The sequence below is a fragment of the Furipterus horrens genome, unplaced genomic scaffold (assembly GCF_987537825.1).
Source record: "Furipterus horrens unplaced genomic scaffold, mFurHor1.1.pri manual_scaffold_12, whole genome shotgun sequence".
Lineage (NCBI taxonomy): Eukaryota > Metazoa > Chordata > Mammalia > Chiroptera > Furipteridae > Furipterus > Furipterus horrens.
In genome coordinates, this window is record NW_028327182.1 from 43,118,132 (window position 1) to 43,139,808 (window position 21,677).

The window sequence follows — 21,677 nt, forward strand, 5'->3', positions numbered from 1 at the left end:
TATTGGACAGCTATAAGCGGGCCAACATCCGAATCACAGGGTTGCCAGAAGGTGAAGAAGAAGAACTAGAAATTGAAAAATTATGTGAAAACATAATGAAGCAGAACTTCCCTAACTTGGGGAAGGAAATAGACTTACAGGTCCAGGAAGCCCAGAGTGTTTCAAAACAACTGGACCCAGGGAGAACCACACCAAGACATATTATAATCAAAATGTCAAAAACTAAGGATAAAAAGAAAATCTTAAAAGCAGCAAGAGAGAAGAAGAGAATTATATACAAAAGGGTCCCAATAAGACTATCAGCTGATTTCTCAAAAGAAACTCTGCAGGCAAGAAGGGACTGGCAAGAAATATTCAAAGTAATGAAAAGCAAAAATCTACAGCCACGATTACTCTGTCCAGCAAAGCTGTCATTCGGAATAGAAGGGCAGAGAAATTGCTTCCAGAACAAAGTAAAACTGAAGGAGTTCAGATCCAAACCACTGTTATATGAAATGTTAAAGGGACTTGTTTAGGAGAAGGAGGATCAAAACTATGAACATTAAAATGAAAACTGTATCACAACAACCAACAACAGAAACTAGGGAAATAAAACAGAGGCCGACTAAGTAGGCAATGAGAGTGGGAAAAGAATTATAGGTATGGGGAACAATTTGGGGGTCGGTCAGTGGGGAGGGGGAAGGGGGGAAAGAAAGGGAGATGGTGCAGGAATTAAGAAGCATAGTAGGAGGGAGCGGAGTAGATAGGAAGATGTTGAGAAGAACTATATGCACAACCAATGGGCATGGACTAAGGGGGGACAACTGGAGGGAGGGGTCACTGGGTGGAGGGGAACAAAGGGAAAGAAATTGGGACAACTGTAATAGCATAAACAATAAAGCATATTAAAAAAATAAAAAATAATAAAATGACAACAAAATGACACCTATCAACTGAATCTAAAAAATACAAACAAAATCCAACTAAGCAAACCAGAATAGAAGCAGAATCATAGATATGAGGATTATTTGGAGGGTTATCAGCTGCGAGGGGGAAGGGGGAGAAATGGGGAAATGGTGCAGGGATTAAGAAGCATAATTTTTTGGTACAAAATAGACAGGGGGAAGTTAATAATATAGGAAAGGGTGAAGCCAAAGAACTTACATGCACGACCCATGGACATGAACTAAGGGGGGGGGGGTGAGATGACTGGAGGAAAGGAGGGCACCGGTCAGAGGGGAGCAAAGCGAAGAAAAATGGGACTCCTTTAACAATATAATACAATATTCTTAAAAAAATTTTTTTTGGAGGGGAAGGAAGGGTAGGAGAAACAGAAGAAGAGAAACTAATGCAGAAGAGAAACATCGATTGGCTGCCCCTCTCCCACCTCATCTGGGGACCTGGACTGCAATCCAGGCATATGCCCCCCAAAATTGAACCAGCGACCTTTTGGTTCACAAGCTGTCACTCAACCCACTGAGCTACATCAGCCAGGGCTTATTGTGCTTTTAATATACATATATTTCCCTAAAGACTACTGATATTGACTATCTTTTCGTGTGTTTGATGACCATTTGTATACTCTCTTTGGGGAAATTCTGTATAAATCCTTTTTTCGTTGTCAATTGGGGTTGTTTTTGTTTTTTTGTATTTTTATTATTGAATAATGTGAGTTTTTACATGTTCTAAACACAAATCCCTTATCAGATATATCATTTGTCAATATCTTTTCCCTTTCCTTGGGTTTTTTCCTTTTACTGATGATATATGAAACACAAAAGATTAATTTTTAAAAAAGTTTTATTGTATTTTTTCCATTACCATTTAATCCTCCTTTATCCTCTACTCTCTGCAATCACCACACTGTTGTTCATGTCCATGAGTCCTTTTTCCTTTTTGCTCAATCCCTCCACCCCCTAACTTCACCCTCAATAGCTGTCATCCTGCTCTCTATCTATGAGTCTGTCTCTATTTTGCTTGTTAGTTCAGTTTGTTCTTTAGATCCTACATATGAGTGAAATCATATGGTGTTTTTCTTTCTCTGACTGGCTTAGTTCACTTAGCCTCATGCTCTGCAGGTCTATCCATAATGTTTCAAAGGGTAAAGTTTTGAGTAAGTTCAACTTATCTATTTTTCTTTTAAAATATACTTTATTGATTATATGTTACAATTGTCCCAATTTTTCCCTCTTTGCCCTGCTCCACCTGGTCCCCTCGTTCCCTCTAGCAATCACAAACCCTAATTCATGTCCATACATCATGCATATAACTTCTTTGGCTACTCAATTTCCTATACTGTTCTTAACATCCCCTTGTCTATTTTGTACCTACCAATTTGTACTTCTTACTCCCTGTACCTTTTACCCCATTCTTCCCCTTCCCCCTCCCAGTTGATAACCCTCCAAAAGATCTTCCTATGATTCTGTTCCTGTTCTGCTTGTTTGCTTAGTTTTTTATATTCAGTTGTTGATAGTTGTGAATTTGTTACCATTTTAATGATTATAGTTTTGACCTTTTTTTTTCTTATATAGTTCCCTTTAACATTTCATATAATAATGGCTTGGTGATGATGAACTACTTTAGTTTTTTCTTGTCTGGGAAGCAATTTATCTGCCCTTCCATTCTAAATTTCAGCTTTGCTGTATAGAGTAATCTTGGTGGTAGGTTCTTGCTTTTCATCACTTTGAATGCTTCTTGCCAGTCCCTTCTTACCTGCAAAGTTTCTTTTGAGAAATCAGCTGACAGTCTTATGGGAATTCCTTTGTATATAACTATGTACTTTTCTCTTGCTACTTTTGGGATTCTCTCTTTATCTTTAAACTTTAGCATTTAAATTATGATATGTCTTGGTGTGGTCCTCTTTGTGTTTATCTTGTTTGGGACTCTCTGTGCTTCTGGACTTGTATGTCTACTTCTTTCACCAAGTTAGGAAATTTTTCATTATTTTTTCAAATAAGTTGTTAATTTCTTGCTCTTCCTCTTCTTCTGGCACCACTATGTTTTGGATGTTGGTATATTTAGAGATGTCCCAGAGTCTCCTTAGTCTGTCTTCATTTTGTTTGCTTGCCTTTTTCTTCTTGCTGTTCTGATTGAATGCTTTTTTCTTCCTTATGTTCCAAATCATTCATTTGATTCTTGGCTTCATCCTTTTACTGTTGGTTCCCTGTAGATTTTTCTTTATTTCACTTAATGCAGCCTTCCTTTCTGCCTGGGTCTTTTTTATGCTATTGCAGTACCCGGTGAATTCTTTGAGCATTCTGATAAGCATTGTTTTGAACTCTGCATCTGACAGGTTACTCATCTTTATTTCATTTAGCTCTTTTTCTGGCGTTTTGTTCTGTTCTTTCATTTGGGCCATATTTCTTTGTCTTCTAAATTTGGCAGCTTCCCTGTGTTTGTTTCTGTTTATTAGGTAGAGTTGCTTTGGCTCCCTTAGTAATGTGGTCTATTGTAGAAAAGGCACCTGTAAATATTGTGGGGCAGAGCCTTAGGTAATCACTAAGGTGCAGCAATCCATTTACCACTCTGTGGCTCTGTGTGGGGGAGGGCTCAGAGAGGGTACAATGCCACTGCCTGGCATCTGGAGATTTTCCTGGAGGAAGCTTTCTCCTGGCATTCACCCTGTTTCCAGTCACTTCACTTTCTACTTGTATGTCACTTGTGCCCTTTCAGCTGTTTCCCTGGTGCTGAATCCCAGGGGTAGTGGGTCTGCCCCTTCTACCTGTCTGGATGAATGTGGCTTCTTTGAATCCTTGGTTGTCAGACTTCCTCACAGATCAATTTGCTGATGAATCTGGGTGATATCTGTTTTTTTATTTTATTTTATTTTATTTATTTTTTTAAGTATATTTTATTGATTATATTGTTACAATAGTTCCAATTTTTTCCCCTTTGCTCCCCTCCGCCCAGCACCCCCCTTCCCCGACATTCCCCCCCCCAAGTCCATGCCCATGGCTCACCCTTTCATATATTCTTCTTCTTTTTTTAAAAAATAATTAATTAATTAGTTAAATATTTTAACAATAAAAAATAACAATCCCTCCCTCTCAGACTTAAGACCCTTTACAATCTTATAAAGGACAATGGACGAAGGTCTCGAGCTCCTCTAGCTGCTTCAAGCTGGGCATGGTCGTCGTCCTACCTACCCTTGGGTCAAGAAATCCCTAATAAGAGTGGGGGTGTGGAGGGGAGGGTGGCCTTGCTACAAGGGGAAGGATCGTGCAGACTCCAGGTTGGTTGGCTGTCTCTGGACAACGGCATGCTTGGTTTAACAGGCTGGCATCCTTGTTGTATTCTGGGGGCAACAGGGTTAAAGGACATCATTCAATCCGTAACCACTAGATGACAAAAGACAGGTATTAATTTTTCAATCTCCCACATTAGGGAAAAGAAGGGCTTCTTTAGAGGAAGGTATTCCAGGTACATCTCACCTGTCCAAAACCCTTTTGCCCATTATACTTAGTTTGGACTGAGGGAAATATTTTAGGTTTCCCCCCTCTCAGGCCTCTGGGCTCTTTCTATCCAAGCCATTAGGATAGAAAAGAGAAACCAGTTTTAAAGTGAAGCCCACAGACCACCCCATTCTTCACCAACCCAGCCACTTAGTTCAGCCAAACCATTGAGTCTTCGGAGGCAGCAATGCAGACAGGATTAAGTGAGGCCTATACGTACAGACAATCACTCAGGTAATGAGATCGTAGGCTTATGCCCTTTGAAAACAGAAAACACATGTTAATTTATGTAACATAACCCACACACAAGTTTATAGATCTGTAGGACTGTCTTATCGGAAAGACATCCAGTTGCAAGGCATTTGACATTCTTCTTGCCTGTAAATTAAACATCTTTGATAATGCCACAGACATAGTTTAACTTTCAAATGAAAACAAATTTTAAATGAAAAGAAACTTTAAAGACGGTTAGCTGCACTACTTTATAGTCTACCACTGGGCATTGTGATCTTTCTTGAATCTTGATTTTTCTCCCTAAGATTACCCTCCTTGTCATTAAAGGGACTGCATTAAGTCCATTTTTAATTTATCCTGTTCATTTGCATAAACACAACAAGAGCAGCAAATGATCACTTATGATCTTTAGTTCTGCTTTGCTGGAACTTACGCAAGGAACATTTAGGGTGACCTTCAGTCTGCCCTTCAGGGCACAGAAGCTGAGCCACATACCTGGCATTCAGCCTTGCCTGTAAACACCTGTCTTTTCCAGGTCCTCCTGGTTTTCCATTGTGCCTTAAGGTCCCTTCCAGCCATCTTTCAGGAAAACAACCTTCGTTCCTTCCCTGGAAAGATTGCTATGGACCGCTCATCCATCCAAGGTACCAGGCCTTTTATCTCGTGGACTTTTATTACCTTTGAAAGTCAGTCCCAGTTGCTCAGGGCTTTTTGGTAACAACCAAAGCCCAAGCATGTCTCCTTTAGGCATGACATTCCAGTCAAAGTCTTAGTCAAAAAATCGCTATTAACAACTGGTCTTATTAGTTTTATGCAAAGAAACTTAGGTCATTACTTACTTCTTTAGAATGCCAAATTCTGGAGGGATCAGATAGGGAGAAAGTATATACAGTGTGAAGGAAAATCCTTGTCCTTCTAATATTCACTGAACTTGCATTTCTATTCTTTATATTTTTATTTTTTCCCCCCACTAAAAATTTTTCTGTTTGTTTGTTTTTCCATTACAGTTGTCTCACTTTTTTCCCCCTCTTGCTTCTCTCCACCCTGTCCCTCCCTTCTCCCACATTCAGTCCCCACCCAGCTGTCCATGTCCATGGATCATTTATACATGTTCTTTGACTAGACCCTTCCCCTTTTTACCACTTCTCTCCCTCCCATCTCCCCCTTTGTTACTGTTAGTTTATTCCTCGTTTACATACCTCTGGTTCAATTTTGCTCATTTGTTTGTGTTGTTCATTAGTTTCCTTTAACAGGTGATAGCATAAGGTAATTTTCTTTTGTTGCCTGGCTTATTTTGCTAAGCATAATTCTCTCTAGTTCCAATCATGTTGTTGCAAATGGTAGAAGTTCCTTCTTTCTTTATTTATTCATTGTCATTTTCCCCCTTTGTACTCGTGTTCCTCTCTGTCTCTCTCTGTTTCTTCATCTTCTTAAAGCAGACCCTCTAGCATCTCTTGCAATACTGGTTTGGTGGAGATGTATTCTTTTAACCTTCTTTTGTCTTGGAAACTCCTTATTTCACCTTCCATTTTGAATGAGAGCCTTGCTGGGTAGAGTATTCTTGGTTGTAGGCCTTTGTTTTTCATTACTTGGAATATATTTTGCCATTCCCTTCTGGCTTGTAGTGTTTCTGCTGAGAAATCTGATGATAGCCTTATTGGAGCTCCCTTGTATGTTATTAGTTGTTTCTCTCTTGCTGCTTTTAGGATTCTCTCTTTGTCTTTGAATGTTGGCATTTTAATTATGATGTGTCTTGAAGTGGGCCTGTTGGGGTTCATCTTCATTGGGACCCTCTGTGCTTCCTGGACTTGCATGATTCTTTCTCTCTTCATGTTAGGGAAGTTTTCTGTCATTAGTTTTTCAAAGAGGTTTTCTATCCCTTGCTCTTCTTCTTCTCCTTCTGGAATTCCTATGATACGGATATTATTACGTTTCATGTTGTCCCGCAGCTGTCTTAGAGCCTCTTCAGTCTTGTTCAGCCTTTTTTCATTTTGTTGCACTGTCTGTGAGTTTTTGTCTACATTGTTCTCCAGCTCGCTGATCCGATTTTCTGCTTCCTCTAGCCTGTTTTTAATTCCTTCTACTGTGTTCTTCAATTCAGAGATCATATTCTTCATTTCCTCCTGGCTCTTATTGATAGCTTCCATGTCCTTTTTGATGCTGGTATAGTGCTCAGTAAGTTCCTTATAGTTCTTCTGGAGTTCACTGTAGTTTTTCTGGAGTTCTTTGTAGTTTCCGCTGAGCTCATTGAGCTTCTCCATAATACATGCTTTCAATTCCATATCTGATAGTTGGCTCCCCTCTCTTTCATTTAGCACTCTTTCTGGGGACTCTGCCTTTCCTTTCGATGGGGGGTTGTTTCTCTGTCTCCCCATTTTTGTGACTCCTATTGTTTGTTGGTGCTTCTTAGAATGATCTGCACTTCCTGGATCTGCCCCTGGTGGCGTCAGATCCTGTACCAGTCTGGGCCTAGGCAGCCTGTTGGAGACTTCCAGGGATCTACTGCCTTTGTCTGTCTCCTTTAGTTGATAATCTATTCAATCTGTGATTAGCCGTCAGGCTTAAGGACAGTGGGTGTGGCAGCTTAATTCCTGTAGGCAGGGCCTTTGCTTCCCCTCAGACTGATGCCACTTGGCCGGGAATGGTCTGCCTGCAGTGTGGGGATGAGTCAGCACTGGGACCCGGCCGGCTGCTTCCCCAGCTCTCCCCTCAAAGCCACCACACCAAACTCTCCCCAAGCGGCTCCAGTCCTCTCTGCCTTTCCTCCGCTTGAGCCCAGGGTAAGTGGGGGCCAAAATATTTTTGTATGTGATCCACTTAAGAGCTCTTTTTCTCCAGCTGTTTCTCTCCGGCTAGCAAGAAACCCTGTGGCTTTTCGCTTTTCTCAGCTGGATACTATTTTACTTTCCACTCTGTTGCTGTAGACTGGGAAGTTCAGCTGGGGATTTAGACCCTGCCCTTCTCAGGGGGAACCCCCGGCTGCTGAGCTGTTTCTCAGTCCCTTCAGCTGCCACCCGTGTGAGCCCAGCCAGCCCTTCCGCACCTCCGCACTCCCTACCGGTCACGTTGTGATGTAGCGGCCTTTTCTGTCTCTCCGTGGTTATAAGACTTCTCTCCAGCTGGTGTTCGGTTGGTTATTCCAGATGATTTCTCCAAAATTGCGTTGTAAATCCAGACTAGTTCTGGGAGGAAGTTAGTGTAGCTTCCACTTACTCTTCCGCCATCTTGTTTCTCCTGATATCTGTTTTTTAAGTCGAGTTGTAAGTTTTGCTGTAGTTGTGCAATGAGTTGAAGCATGTTTACGTATGCCTCTATCTTACCAGTCTATTTTTTCTTTTGCTGTGCCACTGATTTTTTTTCACCTTTTAAAAAAGTATCACCCAAGGATATGTTTATTAATTTGACAGAGATATCAATGTGAGAGAAACACTGATTTGTTGCCTCCCGTACATGCCCCGACTGAACATTAAACCTGTAACCTTTTTGGTGTATGGGAAAATGCTCCAACTGAGCCATCCAGCCAGGACTTTTATTTTTTGACAAATGCCCTGTATGTCAAGCTATTTTCAGTGTACTCTGAAACAGATCAAATAAACATCTCAATAATGGAGCTGTTAAGTTAGCTATCAGACTGGTCAACTACTGACAGTTCTCTGGGGATAGGGATTTGGGGGAGCTCCAGGTTTATCCTGTCCCTTTCAGTGGCTGCTAAACTGCTGTGTTTCAACAGATATCATAGGTAGTTACAAAGATGTTGAGTTTCAAGACTCCCATGGACCTGGAAAGAGATTCAGCTGTTTTTCTTTAATACAGGGGGGTGCCTATAGGACTATCAGCTGATTTCTCAGAGGACACTTTGCAGGTAGGGACTGGAAAGCAGTAATCAATATGATGAAAGGCAACCTGAAACCAAGATTACTCTATCCAGCAGAGCTATCATTTGGAATGGAAGGGCAGATGAAGTGCTTCCCAGACAAGGTAAAGCTAAAGGAGTTCATCATTACCAAGCTATTATTATATGAAAGGTCAAAGGGACTTACTTAAGAAAAAGATCAAAACTATGAACACTAAAATGACAACAAACTCACAACTATCAACAACTGAATCTAAAAAATAAAGACAAAGTCTAACTAAGCAAACCAGAATAGGAACAGAATCATAGGTATGGGGATCATTTGGAGGGTTATTAGCTGGGAAGGGGGAGGGGGAAAATGGAGAAATGGTACAGGGACTAAGAAGCATAATTGGTTGGTACAAAATAGACAGGGGGAAGTTAAGAATAATATAGGAAAGGGTGAAGCCAAAGAACTTATATTCATGACCCATGGACATGAACTAAGGGGGGTGGGATTGCTGGAGGGAAGGGGGGGTACTGGGCAGAGGGGAGCAAAGGGCAAGAAAGAATTGTGACTATTGTAACAACATAATAAAATATACTAAAAAAAAGAAAAAAATCCCAATGTGTACCGTTTTTTTTTTTTTAAGTAAAAATAAGAATCTGTACTGACTTTTCACATGGCTAGTCTGGTTTGAAAAAGCTATAGGCTACGTGTTTTCTGTACTGATGTAGTGCTTATTACTTTTGTACTGTGAATAATATATATATATATATATATATATATATATATATATATATATGATTTCAAGCAGTTAACTTGCTTTGGAGGTAAGAAAAAGTTGATTCCATGGGAGAGAGGTGACTGTCCAGAGTAGGAAGGTTTCTGAGAAAATGTGTCAAAAATGGAGGAAATGGTATGCAACAACATCTGTTCCCTACACTGTCTTGGACCATTTTTAGTCCACAAGGTTAAAGAAATGAGAAACAGGAACTGACAGAATAGACACAGTTGACCAAATGGCTCAGAGTCAAGGAGAGGGAACAAAACCTACTGCCTATCTGGTACTCTAAGACTTGGCAGTTTCTGTGCACATTTTTTTCTTTGTTGAAAAACAACTGGCTTGTATATATTTAACCTTCTCAATGGTTCTAAAAATAGCTCATCAATTTTCTTGATTGGTAGTTACATTTTCTATAAATAAGTTTGCCTCCTGATACTTTCATTTTTATCATATTTTTGAAATATGTAATGAAAGTTGTAATGATGAAAAGGTGTTGAAATTTTTAAAAGGCTATGGGAGATCTCTAGGGTCCGGGACCTCAGTGTCCCTGCACTGAAAGAAGTAATTTTAGTTTTAGGGGAAAGTCTGTGCTGTCTTATACAGTAGCCACAGACAGCTATTAAAAAGTACTTATGCAAACTGAGGTGCATTACAGTACATGGAAAATACAGTTTCAGACTTAGTATGAAAAAAAGAATGTATAATATCTGACTTTCAACATAGAATTGATTACTTGTAAAATGATATTTTGGATAGATTGGGTTAAATAAAATTGGTTATTAAAATTAAAAAAGAAAGAAAAGCTATAGAAGTTATCTGATGAGAGGACAGAGACAAAGTAAAACAGCTAAGAAGCATGCAACATAAAATAATCCCAAGAGTTCAAATCAAAAGCAGACTGTAGCGGTCTACATTCTGGATGGCATGCTTTAGGATTTCAAAGACAAGTAAACTTTCTTCTAAAGTTTAAGGGACTGTCCTGGCTGGTGTGGCTCAGTGGACTGAATGCTGGCCTGTGAATGGAGAGGTCACTGGTTTGATACCCAGACAGGGCACACACCTGGGTTGACGCCAAGTCCCTGATTGGGGGCCTGCGAGAGGCAACCAACTGATGTATCTCTCACACATCAGTGTTTCTCTCCCTCTCTCTGAAAATAGATAAATAAAATCTTTTTTAAAAAAGTTTACAGGACTGATATATTGCTGCAAACTTTTTATATTTCCAGTTTCTGAATATTAAAACAAATTTAATTAAATAATTTCAGTTTATAGCTCATTCATTGTGTTTTATATTTATTCCTCATTTCAGTACAAACTGGTAAAAATGACATCAGACAAGCACTAATTTAATGAGCAATGAGTAGCAAACTATAACTTAAATTTAATCCTAAACCCAAATTAAACAAGTCATTTGCTAAATTAGTCTTTTACCCTTTTGAAAAATACCAATGTCACTTTATCATTTGAATTTTTAAAGTATTGAAATAATTTGAATTCTCTAAGAATTTCAGACTTGAGGCACACAGATAGAAAAAATAATTAAGCTCACTCTAAATCTTATAAATAGTAGTCCTGAAAATAACATTATATTGAGCATTTGTTTAAAAATGTGCCAATTATAATTGTAAACCTAGATAAAGGTGCTTTCCTGTCAGAAAGGGATTTCAACATTGCTAGTTGGGTCACTTAATGCCTAAGTAAGTCTCACACATTTAGCAGAAACACTAAATTAAGAGATCAAAAGGCCTGGGTTCTAGTGCTAGTTTTATTTGTAACTAACCATGTACAGATCATTTATCCTTAAAATAATAATGAACCTCTAATCCCTAATTCACAAACATATGAACCAAAAATCTTTCCCAAGAAAAACTCTTTATAAACCAAGATACTACTAATTAATTAGTTTATAGCTAACCTAAAGAGTGACAAGAGAATTTATCTTTTATTAATCAGTCGTGTACCTTAATTCTGCAGATGGATAACTGGTTGATAAAAGCATTGTCCTACTTCAACCTTACAAAACAAAAAGCTATCAACAAGAAGTTAGGGATGAAAAAAAGTTGGCCAAAAAAAAAAAAAATAACACTATAGAGAAATAGCTTTTTATGTTAATAGCAGTGCTTATAACTTCCCCATTATCAATGGAACAAAAGTTAGCCTTACGGCATTAAAGCATGTTTGCGTTAGTTCACTAGAAATAACAGTTAAGCAGGAATGTCTTGTGGACGCTTCAGACAGCCAATTAAAACAACTAATAAATCAACATTTGTGTGTTGTTTTTTTTAATCCTTTTCTCTCTCCTCTCTTTTTTTTTTTTCAAAATTCAATTCCCCATTCCAGAGCACACTCCTCAAGACTGCCAGGGTATAAGAAATGTTAGCATTTGGTCACTGGAGAATAAACAGAGAAAAGGAATTAGTAAATTATTGAACAAAGATTCAAAATAATTATAATTCTAAGTGGGCATAAAAACATTTATAGACCATAAGCATCTGTATATGTACACCATTTACCATGTATAGGTATTATGAAAATCACATATACTTACAGACACTCTTAAAAGGTAAGCACTTGTATGTTCTTGTATTTAACAATGTCAATTTTGTGCAATTTAGTTTCTATTTTTGGATTTTCCCCTACCTTATGGTGATATACAAAAATAAATACATAAAAATTAAAAACAAAATCCAAAGTCAGGAGCATTGGTTCATAGAGAAATACAGAACAGATACAAATACCCTAATAAAATAATCATGTATACCAGTGCTTAGGGAAATACTTTAGAGGAAATATACTTTCACTATTGGCCCCAAATGTCATCATCCACTTATGTTCTTTAACTGTCAACTTTTAGTACAAAAATACCGTCAAGCTGATAATTGTTTATAGTAATTTACAAAACTGACAGAATATTTCAATGCTACACAAAACAGTTATATATACAGCTTAAAAGTTTTAAAGTTCTCTGCTGGCCCTTGATTTTATAATTTATGAACACAGTACTATTGATCTCAATAAAATACTTTTTTTAGCTTATGCATATTTTCAAAACCAGTATTACCTCACAAAACAGTAAAGAATAAGCCACTTCCTGCTGAAGAATCCTCTAAGACAAACACCAGAAGTATACAGCCAAAATATTTAGGACAGCATTTAAACTTTTTAAGACAACCTATGACCAATGGATAAAATTTACATTACTCCAATGATTCGTCCAGTGAAAAAAAGGGTTGTTTTTCTGATTCAATAAAACATGTAATAGGTTATATATGAACTTATAAATCACCTTCTTTTGGTGAGGAGGGGAGTTTAGAAGGGTGTTTAAATAATTGGTGATACTACTAGAATGGATGATTTTTAAGATAGAAAAATGGTCACATTTAACAAAAATACATTTTATATTTCAAAATTAGAAGCTAAGTATCTTTTAAAGCCATGGAATCCTGAATTTTTAAAATTTTTTTACTTTCTTTGAGCTCTTACATTCTGCACCATATCAAAATGAAATCACTATTTAATAAGCTTTATATGTTCAATTTATTTATTTGCAAAAGGGAAGAAAACCAAACCAAATTTTAACGAACTATATTAACTTAGAATACTAAAAGCAAATTTACTTTAAAATTTTGTAAATATACTACTGTCATTAATCTGAAGGAAAATATGAACTTTCAAACCCTACTAACAATTTCTAATCCAATTTTCTATTCTGAAAATTAAATTACTTGTGGCACAAAATAGAATTAGAAAGTTAACAAAGAGTATATTAAATAACCAAAATATAAAAAATGTACTGGGACAATGAATACTTGAACTATGAAAAAAACCACCAAGCATTCTAATGAAATATTTGGTTCATTTTTTTGCATATTTTAATCTCGATTTTTAACACAGTAAATTTTTATATAGGTTAATTTTGTTGGCTGCTTAAATTCAAACATTAGCCTTTCTAAACCAAATCTGTGATCCTAATCAAAATATTTTTTCAGGAAAAGGAAAGAATATTTTTAAGGATATATTACAAAGCTGTAGAAACATCTTAGTGTTTCAAAATAATTACAAAGAACCCTGCTGATCCTGTGCATTTCGTTGAGGTGCAACCTCTACCCAGACTTCATCATCAGAAAAAGAACTTGAACTTCCTGACTCAGAGTCCAGCTCACTGAATGCATCTAAGTCCCAATCATTACTAGACTCACTCCGTGCATCATCCTCCTCAGTGATGAAACTCTGACCAGGTTCAAGGCAAGAAGGATAAACACGAGCACAGAGGCAAATAAAGCCAGAGTCAAACTGTAAAAGACCTAACATGGTACCTATATTGATCCACTGGTCTTCCCTAGTATCATATTCATATACAGTCACCCTGTTTTTTTTCCACTGTGGGGTGGTAGATGTGATAAGGAGCAACTTTTGGCCATGACTGACAATCTGATAGTTGTGGATCTCTGAGAACAAGGGAATATTACTAATCCTCCGCCATTCTCCCCTGGCTGGGTTATAGACCTTCATGACTGGGATGTCACAGATGCAATAGATCTCATCATTGAAGACACAAGCTTCCTGAAAGTCACTACGTTTAAGAGAAGCACAGTTCAACCACATATTGTGGCCAGGATCATAGCAGAGCATGCGCTTACTGTTCACAGCATAAAGGTAGTTCTGAACCACTATTAGTTCAAAGGAATAGAAGGAGTGGGGCACAGGGGCCACCAGTGCCCACTGGTTCCTCTGAACACTGTAGCATTCCACTTCCTTCAATTTAGTTCCAGTGATAGGATCTCGCCCACCCAAGATGTAAATGTAGCCATTGAGGTAGGCCACATCCATTCCCTCACGACACAGCAAGCGATCTGCAAGTTGCTGCCAACAATTCTGGGCTGGTTTATATACCCAGAGGTGTTTCCTGGGCTGGGCAGCTAGATAGATGTCATGGTCTGGAGAGACACAGACAGCAGAAGAGGTGACAGTCTTAGTGTGAGCCAAGCTGGCCAAAGGTGATGGCATTGTGTAAATGTCCCCTGAATATGGGTCATAGCAGAGAAAGGGATCTTTGGGATGTCCAAAGAAGATCACCATCTCCTTGGCACACATACCCAGCCTCTGGGGTGGATTTTCTACTGTGGATGCAATAGAGCTGCTGCTGCTGTCAGGCTTTGGCACCACAGACTTGTACAACATGTCACCATATCGCATCTGCAGAGCTCCTTCAATAAGGTTGAGGCAGTACTTGTTCACAATGGGCTTAGTCAGCAACCCTTTCACATAATCCTGATCTTCATCAGTGAAGTGTGTCCAGCGGACACCCTTAAAGACTTCTGCAGCGCTGGGACCTCGTTCCTTGGGAGCTGCCTCCAACCACTGCACAGCCACGTGACATACTGTGCGCTCACTCTCGATGTCTAGGCTATCCAGACGCAGGACAGCCAGCAGCTGGGCCAAGGTCAGATCTGCCAGAGTCTCCTCCTGAATCGGACCCATCCGGCTGAGCTGCTTGAAGTTGTGGGCTATAAAGGACTGGGCCTGTGATCGCAGCTTGTGATGGTCGAAGGCATCAGCAAACTTGAGGATGGCGGTGCAGTTAGCCAAGTCAAGGCGGCGGGCCAGGAAGGAGGCACAGGCTTCCCGCACGTACTCGAGCTGTAGCATATCAGAGGCGGCATAAAGGCGCTGCACATTGGCTTCACTCAGGGACACACGACCCGTGTAGCAGTATTCCACCAACACCTCAAAGGACTCGGCATCCACATCGTGCATGGTCACATTCGCCTGCTGGCTCTCATACATGCCACCGGTGAACATGCTCTTGAAGTAGGGACATGCGGCAGCCAGCACATTACGGTTGCATGAAAAAAGACGGCCTGTGCCAGGCCCACTGCCAGGCGTCACCACCTCGATGGTCACATCACATAGCAGCCGAGAGTCGTAGAAGGACTTGAGCTGTGCCAGCAGAGCTGCAGAATGAGACGTGTCCTTCAGCTCCTCTGGGCCCGTGAAAAAAGCCGAAACTGAGGGTTTGGAAATTCTCTTGGGGCGCCTCCCACCACGGGGACTGGTGAGACGGCGGGAGCGTGGAGCGTCTTCCCGGGACTGCATGGTGGAGATGGCGGTGGGTGCTAAGGCCGAGAACCGTTGCTAGGGCCGGGCTCTGGCTTCTCACTCTGCTCTCGCCTGCGCAAAATTAACAGCGTTCCTGAGTACACAGTGTAGCAGGGGCCCACCTACTTAACTCAAGCCTTACGCAACAGTGCCGCCTCCCCTTTATCCCGTAGGGACTGCCTGACTCACCATTTTCCAGTTCCACGCCCTTTCTCCGCCTCAGCTCAGCTCTCCCTCACTGAATCCTGGCCGCGAGACCCAGAGAGCCACCACAGCAGTGCAGACCTCACTCGTACCCGTCCTGAACTGCGACTCCCAGGTTGCCTTTCACGTCTCGAGGTTTGCCGGGGCTGATGGGCAAAAGCCGCTTTGCATATTGGGAATCGTAGTTTGAGGAATATCACGCGGTTACTTGGATCGAATAGCTTTGGCTAACAATTAGACAAGCGTTAATTCTCGATTTGATGGTTTAAAGGTTTGGCTTTGAAATCGAGACTAGAAACCTCGTTGTAGTATTAGTTAATTATGTGATTTATCTTTGAGAACTTTTCCCTTTTTGTAAAATATGGGTAATGTTATTCATATTATTGGATATTATTTGGATAAAATGAGGTAAATTGCATAGGATATAGGAAGTTTCAGTAAATTTTTCTTAGAATAGTAATTAAGTGCTTACACCATGCCTAGTATATGAGATTTAATTATTGCTAGCTTTCCTTTTAGATTTCGTGAAAAATGAGACACCCCCTTTTTTGAAACCATGAGCAATTTCTGTAAAGGAAACTTCAAGTTTTTCACGTTCCTTCTTTTGAAAGTTTGTGAAGGGCATTACAATAGTTTCAATACTAAACAATATGCGTAGGTTAAGATGTCTCATACAAAAATGAGGTCCTAGGGAACAGCATTTATAGATGGCCTCAAATATACAAATCAGGAATATAAATAGATTTGGCCAGTATCTCACCAATCAACACATCATCTCCCAGGAAGCAAGATTAGTTTTACAGCCTGTTAATATGAGTGTTTTCAAATTGTCCAATACTGCTCCTTTTCCTTTCTACAAATAAGTTGAAGATTCTGGAATTGTTTATTAAGAAGTTTTTTAATATTAGTTTTAGAGAGGGAGGGGAAAAGAGAGAGAGAAGCAATAAGAGAAAGAACTATTTGTTGTTCCATTTATTGGTGCATTTATTGGTTGATTCTGGATGGCACTCTAAGAACTGAGCTCCCTAACCAGGGCTTTTTATTAAGAAGTTTAAAATCTTTTTTCTTTTTTAAAAAATATTTTTTAAATTTATATTTAGAAAGAGAAGGGAGGGAGAAAGAGGAGAGAAACATCAATGTGTAAGAGATACACTGACAGGTTACTCTCGCATGCCCCCAACTGGGGACCTAGCTTGCAACCCTGGCATGTGCCCTGGCTGGGAACCGAACTGGCAACCTTTTGGTTCGCGGGCTGGCACTCAATTCACTGAGCCACACCAGCCAGGGCTATTAAGATTTTTTAAATTTTTTATTTTTTTATTTTTAAGTATATTTTATTGATTATGTTACAGTAGTCCCAGTTTTTTCCCCTTTGCTCCCCTCTTCCCAGTAATCCCTTTCGCTCCAGGAATCCCACCCCCCCTTAGTTCATGTCCATGGGTTGTGAATATGTTCTTTGGATTCATCCTTACCTATATTATTCTTAACTCCCCCTTGTCTATTTTGTACCAACCAATTATGCTTCTTAGTTCCTGCACCATTACCCAATTTCTCTCCCTTTCCCCTCCCAGCTGACAACCCTGCAAGTAATCCCCACACCTATGATTCTGTTCCTGTTCAGATTGTTTGCTTAGTTTGTTTTTGTTTTTATTTTTTAGATTCAGTCGTTGATAGTTGTGAGTTTGTTGTCACTTTAACGTTCATAGTGTTGATCTTCTTTTTCTTAAATAAGTCCTTTTAACATTTCATATAATAATGGCTTGGTGATGATGAACTCCTTTAGCTTTACCTTGTCTGGGAAGCACTTTATCTGCCCTTCTGTTCTAAATGATAGCTTTGCTAGATAGTAATCTAGGTTGTAGGACCTTGCTTTTCATCACATTGAATACTTCTTGCCAGTCCCTTCCTGCCTGCAAAGTTTCTTTTGAGAAATCAGCTGATAGTCTTATAGGCACCCCTATGTACGAAACCCTCTGTTTTTCTCTTGCTGCTTTTAAGATTCTCTCTTTATTCTTAACCTTTGGCATTTTAATTATGATGTGTCTTGGTGTATTCCTCTTTCAGTCTAGATTGTTTGGGACTCTCTGTTTCTTGGACTTGTATGTCTATTTCCTTTACCAAATTAGGGAAGTTTTCCTTCATTGTTTTTTCACAGAAGCTCTTCTCCTTCTGGCACCCGTATGATTCAGATGTTCGCATGTTTAAAGTTTTCCGAGAGGTTCCTGAGCCTCTGCTCATTTTTTCAATTATTGTTTCCTTATTTTGTACTGGTTGACTGTTTTTTTTTCTACCTTGTGTTCCAAATTGTTGATTGGAACCCCGGTTTCCTTCCCTTCACCATTGGTTTTGTGTGGATTTTCCTTCATTTAGCATGGTCTTCACTTCTCCCCTTATGCTTCTGCCATACTCAAGCATATCTGTCAAGTCTGTGACCATCTTTATCACCAGTGTTTTGAACTCTGCATCAGTTAGGTTGGCTATTTCCTCATTTGTTAGGTTGGCTATCTCCTCATCGCTTAGTTCTCCCACTGGAACCTTGATATGTTCCCTCTTTTGGGCCATACTTCTCTGTCTCTTCATCTTGAGAGCCTCCTGTGTTTGTTTGCCTTTGTGTCTTAGGTAGAGCTGTTGCACCTGAGGGCTATTAAGTTTTAAAGATAATTTTAAATTAAAATATTTTAAGAAACAGGCCTTGTATTGTATGAAAGCACAAGATTCTCAGAGTTTGGTATTCATACATGCCCTGATATTTCTTAAATTTATATAATAGAGTTAATGCTCCACAATATACATACTTGTATATGTGTGTATATATGAGGTGGGACCCAAAGAAGCTCTGAATTATCTTCTGAAGGGCAGCCCCCTTGTAGTACAGGTTTTGCCCCGCTAGGAACCCACCTGTATCAGTCAACTGACATTGTTGTGAGAGGCTGCTTTTAGCTTCAGTGAATTTTTTTGAAAACTATTTTAGCGTGTTTTCCTGTTTCATGATGGACAATTTACAGGTGCATCTGCCCACACTGCACTGAGTGTTCAGCAATTTTTGACCAAAAACCGCAGGACCCTTGTGCCCCATTCTCCATATTCACCAGATCTCACCTGAGCGACTTTTTATTTTGTTTCACTAGATGAAAAAAGTCCTCAAAGAGGAACATTTTGCCAGTATGGAAGAGGTGAAACAAACAAACAAACAAAACAGTGGAAGCACTAAAAGGCATCACAATGAGTGGGTCCAAAAACTGTTTTGAGCAGTGGAAAAAATGTCTCAATAGGTGTATTGCAGCAAATGGAGAGTACTTTGAAGGTAACTGAAGTTTAAACATAAAAGAGTAAATGCACAATTTTTTATAAATAAATTTTGTTTTTTGATGGGGACTCCTTCATTTATACATACATGCTAATATATAAATAATTAGCATTGTTTGCTAGTTAAATTTTCAAAATAAAGTGCTTAGTGATATTTTTTAGTTAGGGAATTTTTATTTAAAAACCAGACTGCTCCTGCTGCTAGTTTGCCATGTGTTACCATTACCTAACGAATGAAACTTAGGTATTACACAAGGAGATGGATAACATATAGCAGGAGAAAAAAATCTAAAATTGTTTTTCTCCCTTTCCTATAAGCTGAAGTGAATCTACTGGAAATATCCCAGGAAAGAGACTTTAAGTGGGTCTCTGGGTTCCAATATCTCCTCTATACCTCTGTTGGGTATCCATCAAATACAACAGAGAGAATTAAGTCATTAGTAACACTGATTGCATTCTTATTTGCACTAAATAACAGCAATGGAAAAGCAATCTTTTTTTTTTTGTAAAATGTACCTAACATAAAAATTGCTGTTTTAACAATTTTTTCAAAATAGTTTCTTTGGCATTAAATACATTTATATTGTTTTGCAATATCACAACCATCCACCTCCATAACTCTCTTCATCTTGCAGAACTGAAATTGTGAACGCATTCACAATAACTCCTTTTTCTCTTCTCCAAAACCTCTTATAAACTTGAAATGTGGCTAGTGCATCTGAGAAACTGAATTTTAAATTTTAGAAACACAGCATTAGTATCAATGCAATTCAATGGAGAAAGAAAAGTCTTTTCTATAAATAAGGTTGGAACAACTGGATCACAATTGAAAAAAATTAATCTTAACTCCTATCTTATACAAAAACAAAAAACTAATATGACATGGGACTTAATAATAAACAAAAACATGAAAACTAAATCTTCTAAAAGAAAACATACAAGACTATCTTTGTGACTCTGAGGTAGGCAAAGATTTCTAAGGTAACAAAAAATACTAACATTAAACAATTAATAAAAATCACTTGAACAAAATAACGAGCTTTGCCCACACAAAAGCAATGAAGACAAAAACAAACAAACAAAAAAGGCAAGCCATGGAAGTGCAAAATATATTCATTATGTATAGCCAATGGACAATAAACATATGAAAACCTGCTCCATATCATTCATCCTCAGATGAATGTAAATTCAAATCTCAAGAAAACACTGCATACTACTAGAATGGCTGAATTTAAAAAGATCAACAATACCAAATGTTGGTGATGCGAGGCAGTCATTAGAACCCTAATATATTAATAATAGGAATGTAAACAGGTATATCCCCTTTCAAAAACTGTTAAGTTTCTTTGAATGTAAAATGGCCAAAAATTTCACTTCTAGCATTTATCCAAGGGAAGTTAAAACATGTTCACAAAAAAGACTTGTACAAGAATATCCATAGTAGCTTTACTTGTAATAGCCCAAAACAGGAAACAATCCATTTGTACATCAGTGGAAGAATGATAAAAATTCATTGTGGTATATTCATATCATGTAGTACTACTCAGAAATAAAAAAGAAACAAACTTCGATGCACACAATAATATAAATTAATTTAAAAAATATTATGTTGAACAAAAGAAGCCAGATATACAAGAGTACCATATATATGTGACCATATATATGTGTGATCATATATATGAAGTTTTGGAATAGTGAAAATCAGCTATACTGAATAAAAATCATAATAGAAGGTACCACTGTTGGGGAAGTGGGAGTTGGTAAATTTCTGGATTGAAGAAAGGAACACAAGCAAACTTTCAGGGGCGATGGGAATGTTTTCTTGATTGGGCTGATGGTTACAGGTATATGTAATTGTCAAATTCAATGAACTGTCTCTTGATGATCTCTGTACTTAATTTAGTGTAAATTATACCTCCTTTTTGGAGGAGCCACTTCATAATTCCTGGCACTAAATAAAGTTGCAGAATGTTTTTGTCAGGAAGCTGTGAAGATAGTTCAGTCAAACTAAGACTCATCTCAAGTAGAGGTGGAGAGGCTAACAACATTCCAATTCTCAACAGATGTGGCTGGTGCTCCATATACCTGGGGTAAGGGTGCCTGCCGATGCACAATCTTTCAGCATAGTCTTTCATATTTGTAGAGTTAGTTGAGTTAGCCTAACATTACATTTCAGTATTCTTTTATTTGCTGACACAGCTTCATTAACAGCATACTACTTATCTGTGTTTGCTCAAGATTTCTTGTAATTTGCATAATCCTCTACAATGGAATCTACACTCTTCCTGGCAGAAAGATAAAAACTATTTTTGCCTTGGTAATTAAGTCTCAGTAGTCAACAAACCATAATTTAGTTCTTCAAGCATCTTTCCTTTTTCTTTTGAGGAGACTGACAGAGGTATCTCACTGGTGCTGTCACCATATCCATTTCTGGGTGACTGCAGCATTTTTCTCTTGTAGATCAGACATCTTCTTTCCTGGGGCAACCTGTCTCATCTTCCCCTCTGAATATCGCTTCTGATTGGCTTCTTGAAGTTCTCATTCTGCAGATTAGCTTCCACATCTTTGAGTACTCTGCTTTTCAGAACCCATTCATCTCAGATTTTATTCCAATCACTGTAATATACAAAGCATTTCACTAATTTGCCCTTTATGAAAAGCTTTAGACACTGCTTCCTGAAAGTATTGCACCCGTTCACCACCTCCTTGGTATTTAGGCTTCGGTGTCATTTATTTATTTTTAAAGACTTTATTTATTTTTTATTTTTTGAGAGAAGGGAAGGG

The 21,677-nt window shown here is 38.6% G+C and overlaps 1 protein-coding gene and 1 pseudogene across 1 annotated transcript; both read right to left on the reverse strand.

The window, feature by feature from the left end:
* Window positions 1-12,968: 12,968 nt before the first annotated feature.
* LOC149996072 (kelch repeat and BTB domain-containing protein 7) lies at window positions 12,969-15,838 on the reverse strand. Its single transcript, XM_090258098.1, has 2 exons — window positions 15,573-15,838; window positions 12,969-15,455 (listed from the first exon to the last, which is right to left on the reverse strand). The coding sequence occupies exon 2, from the start codon at window positions 15,378-15,380 to the stop codon at window positions 13,341-13,343; it is 2,040 nt and encodes a 679-aa protein (XP_090114224.1). The 5' UTR covers window positions 15,381-15,455; window positions 15,573-15,838; the 3' UTR covers window positions 12,969-13,340.
* Window positions 15,839-20,792: 4,954 nt separating this feature from the next.
* On the reverse strand, window positions 20,793-21,389 carry LOC149996073 (mortality factor 4-like protein 1 pseudogene; annotated as a pseudogene).
* Window positions 21,390-21,677: the final 288 nt, after the last annotated feature.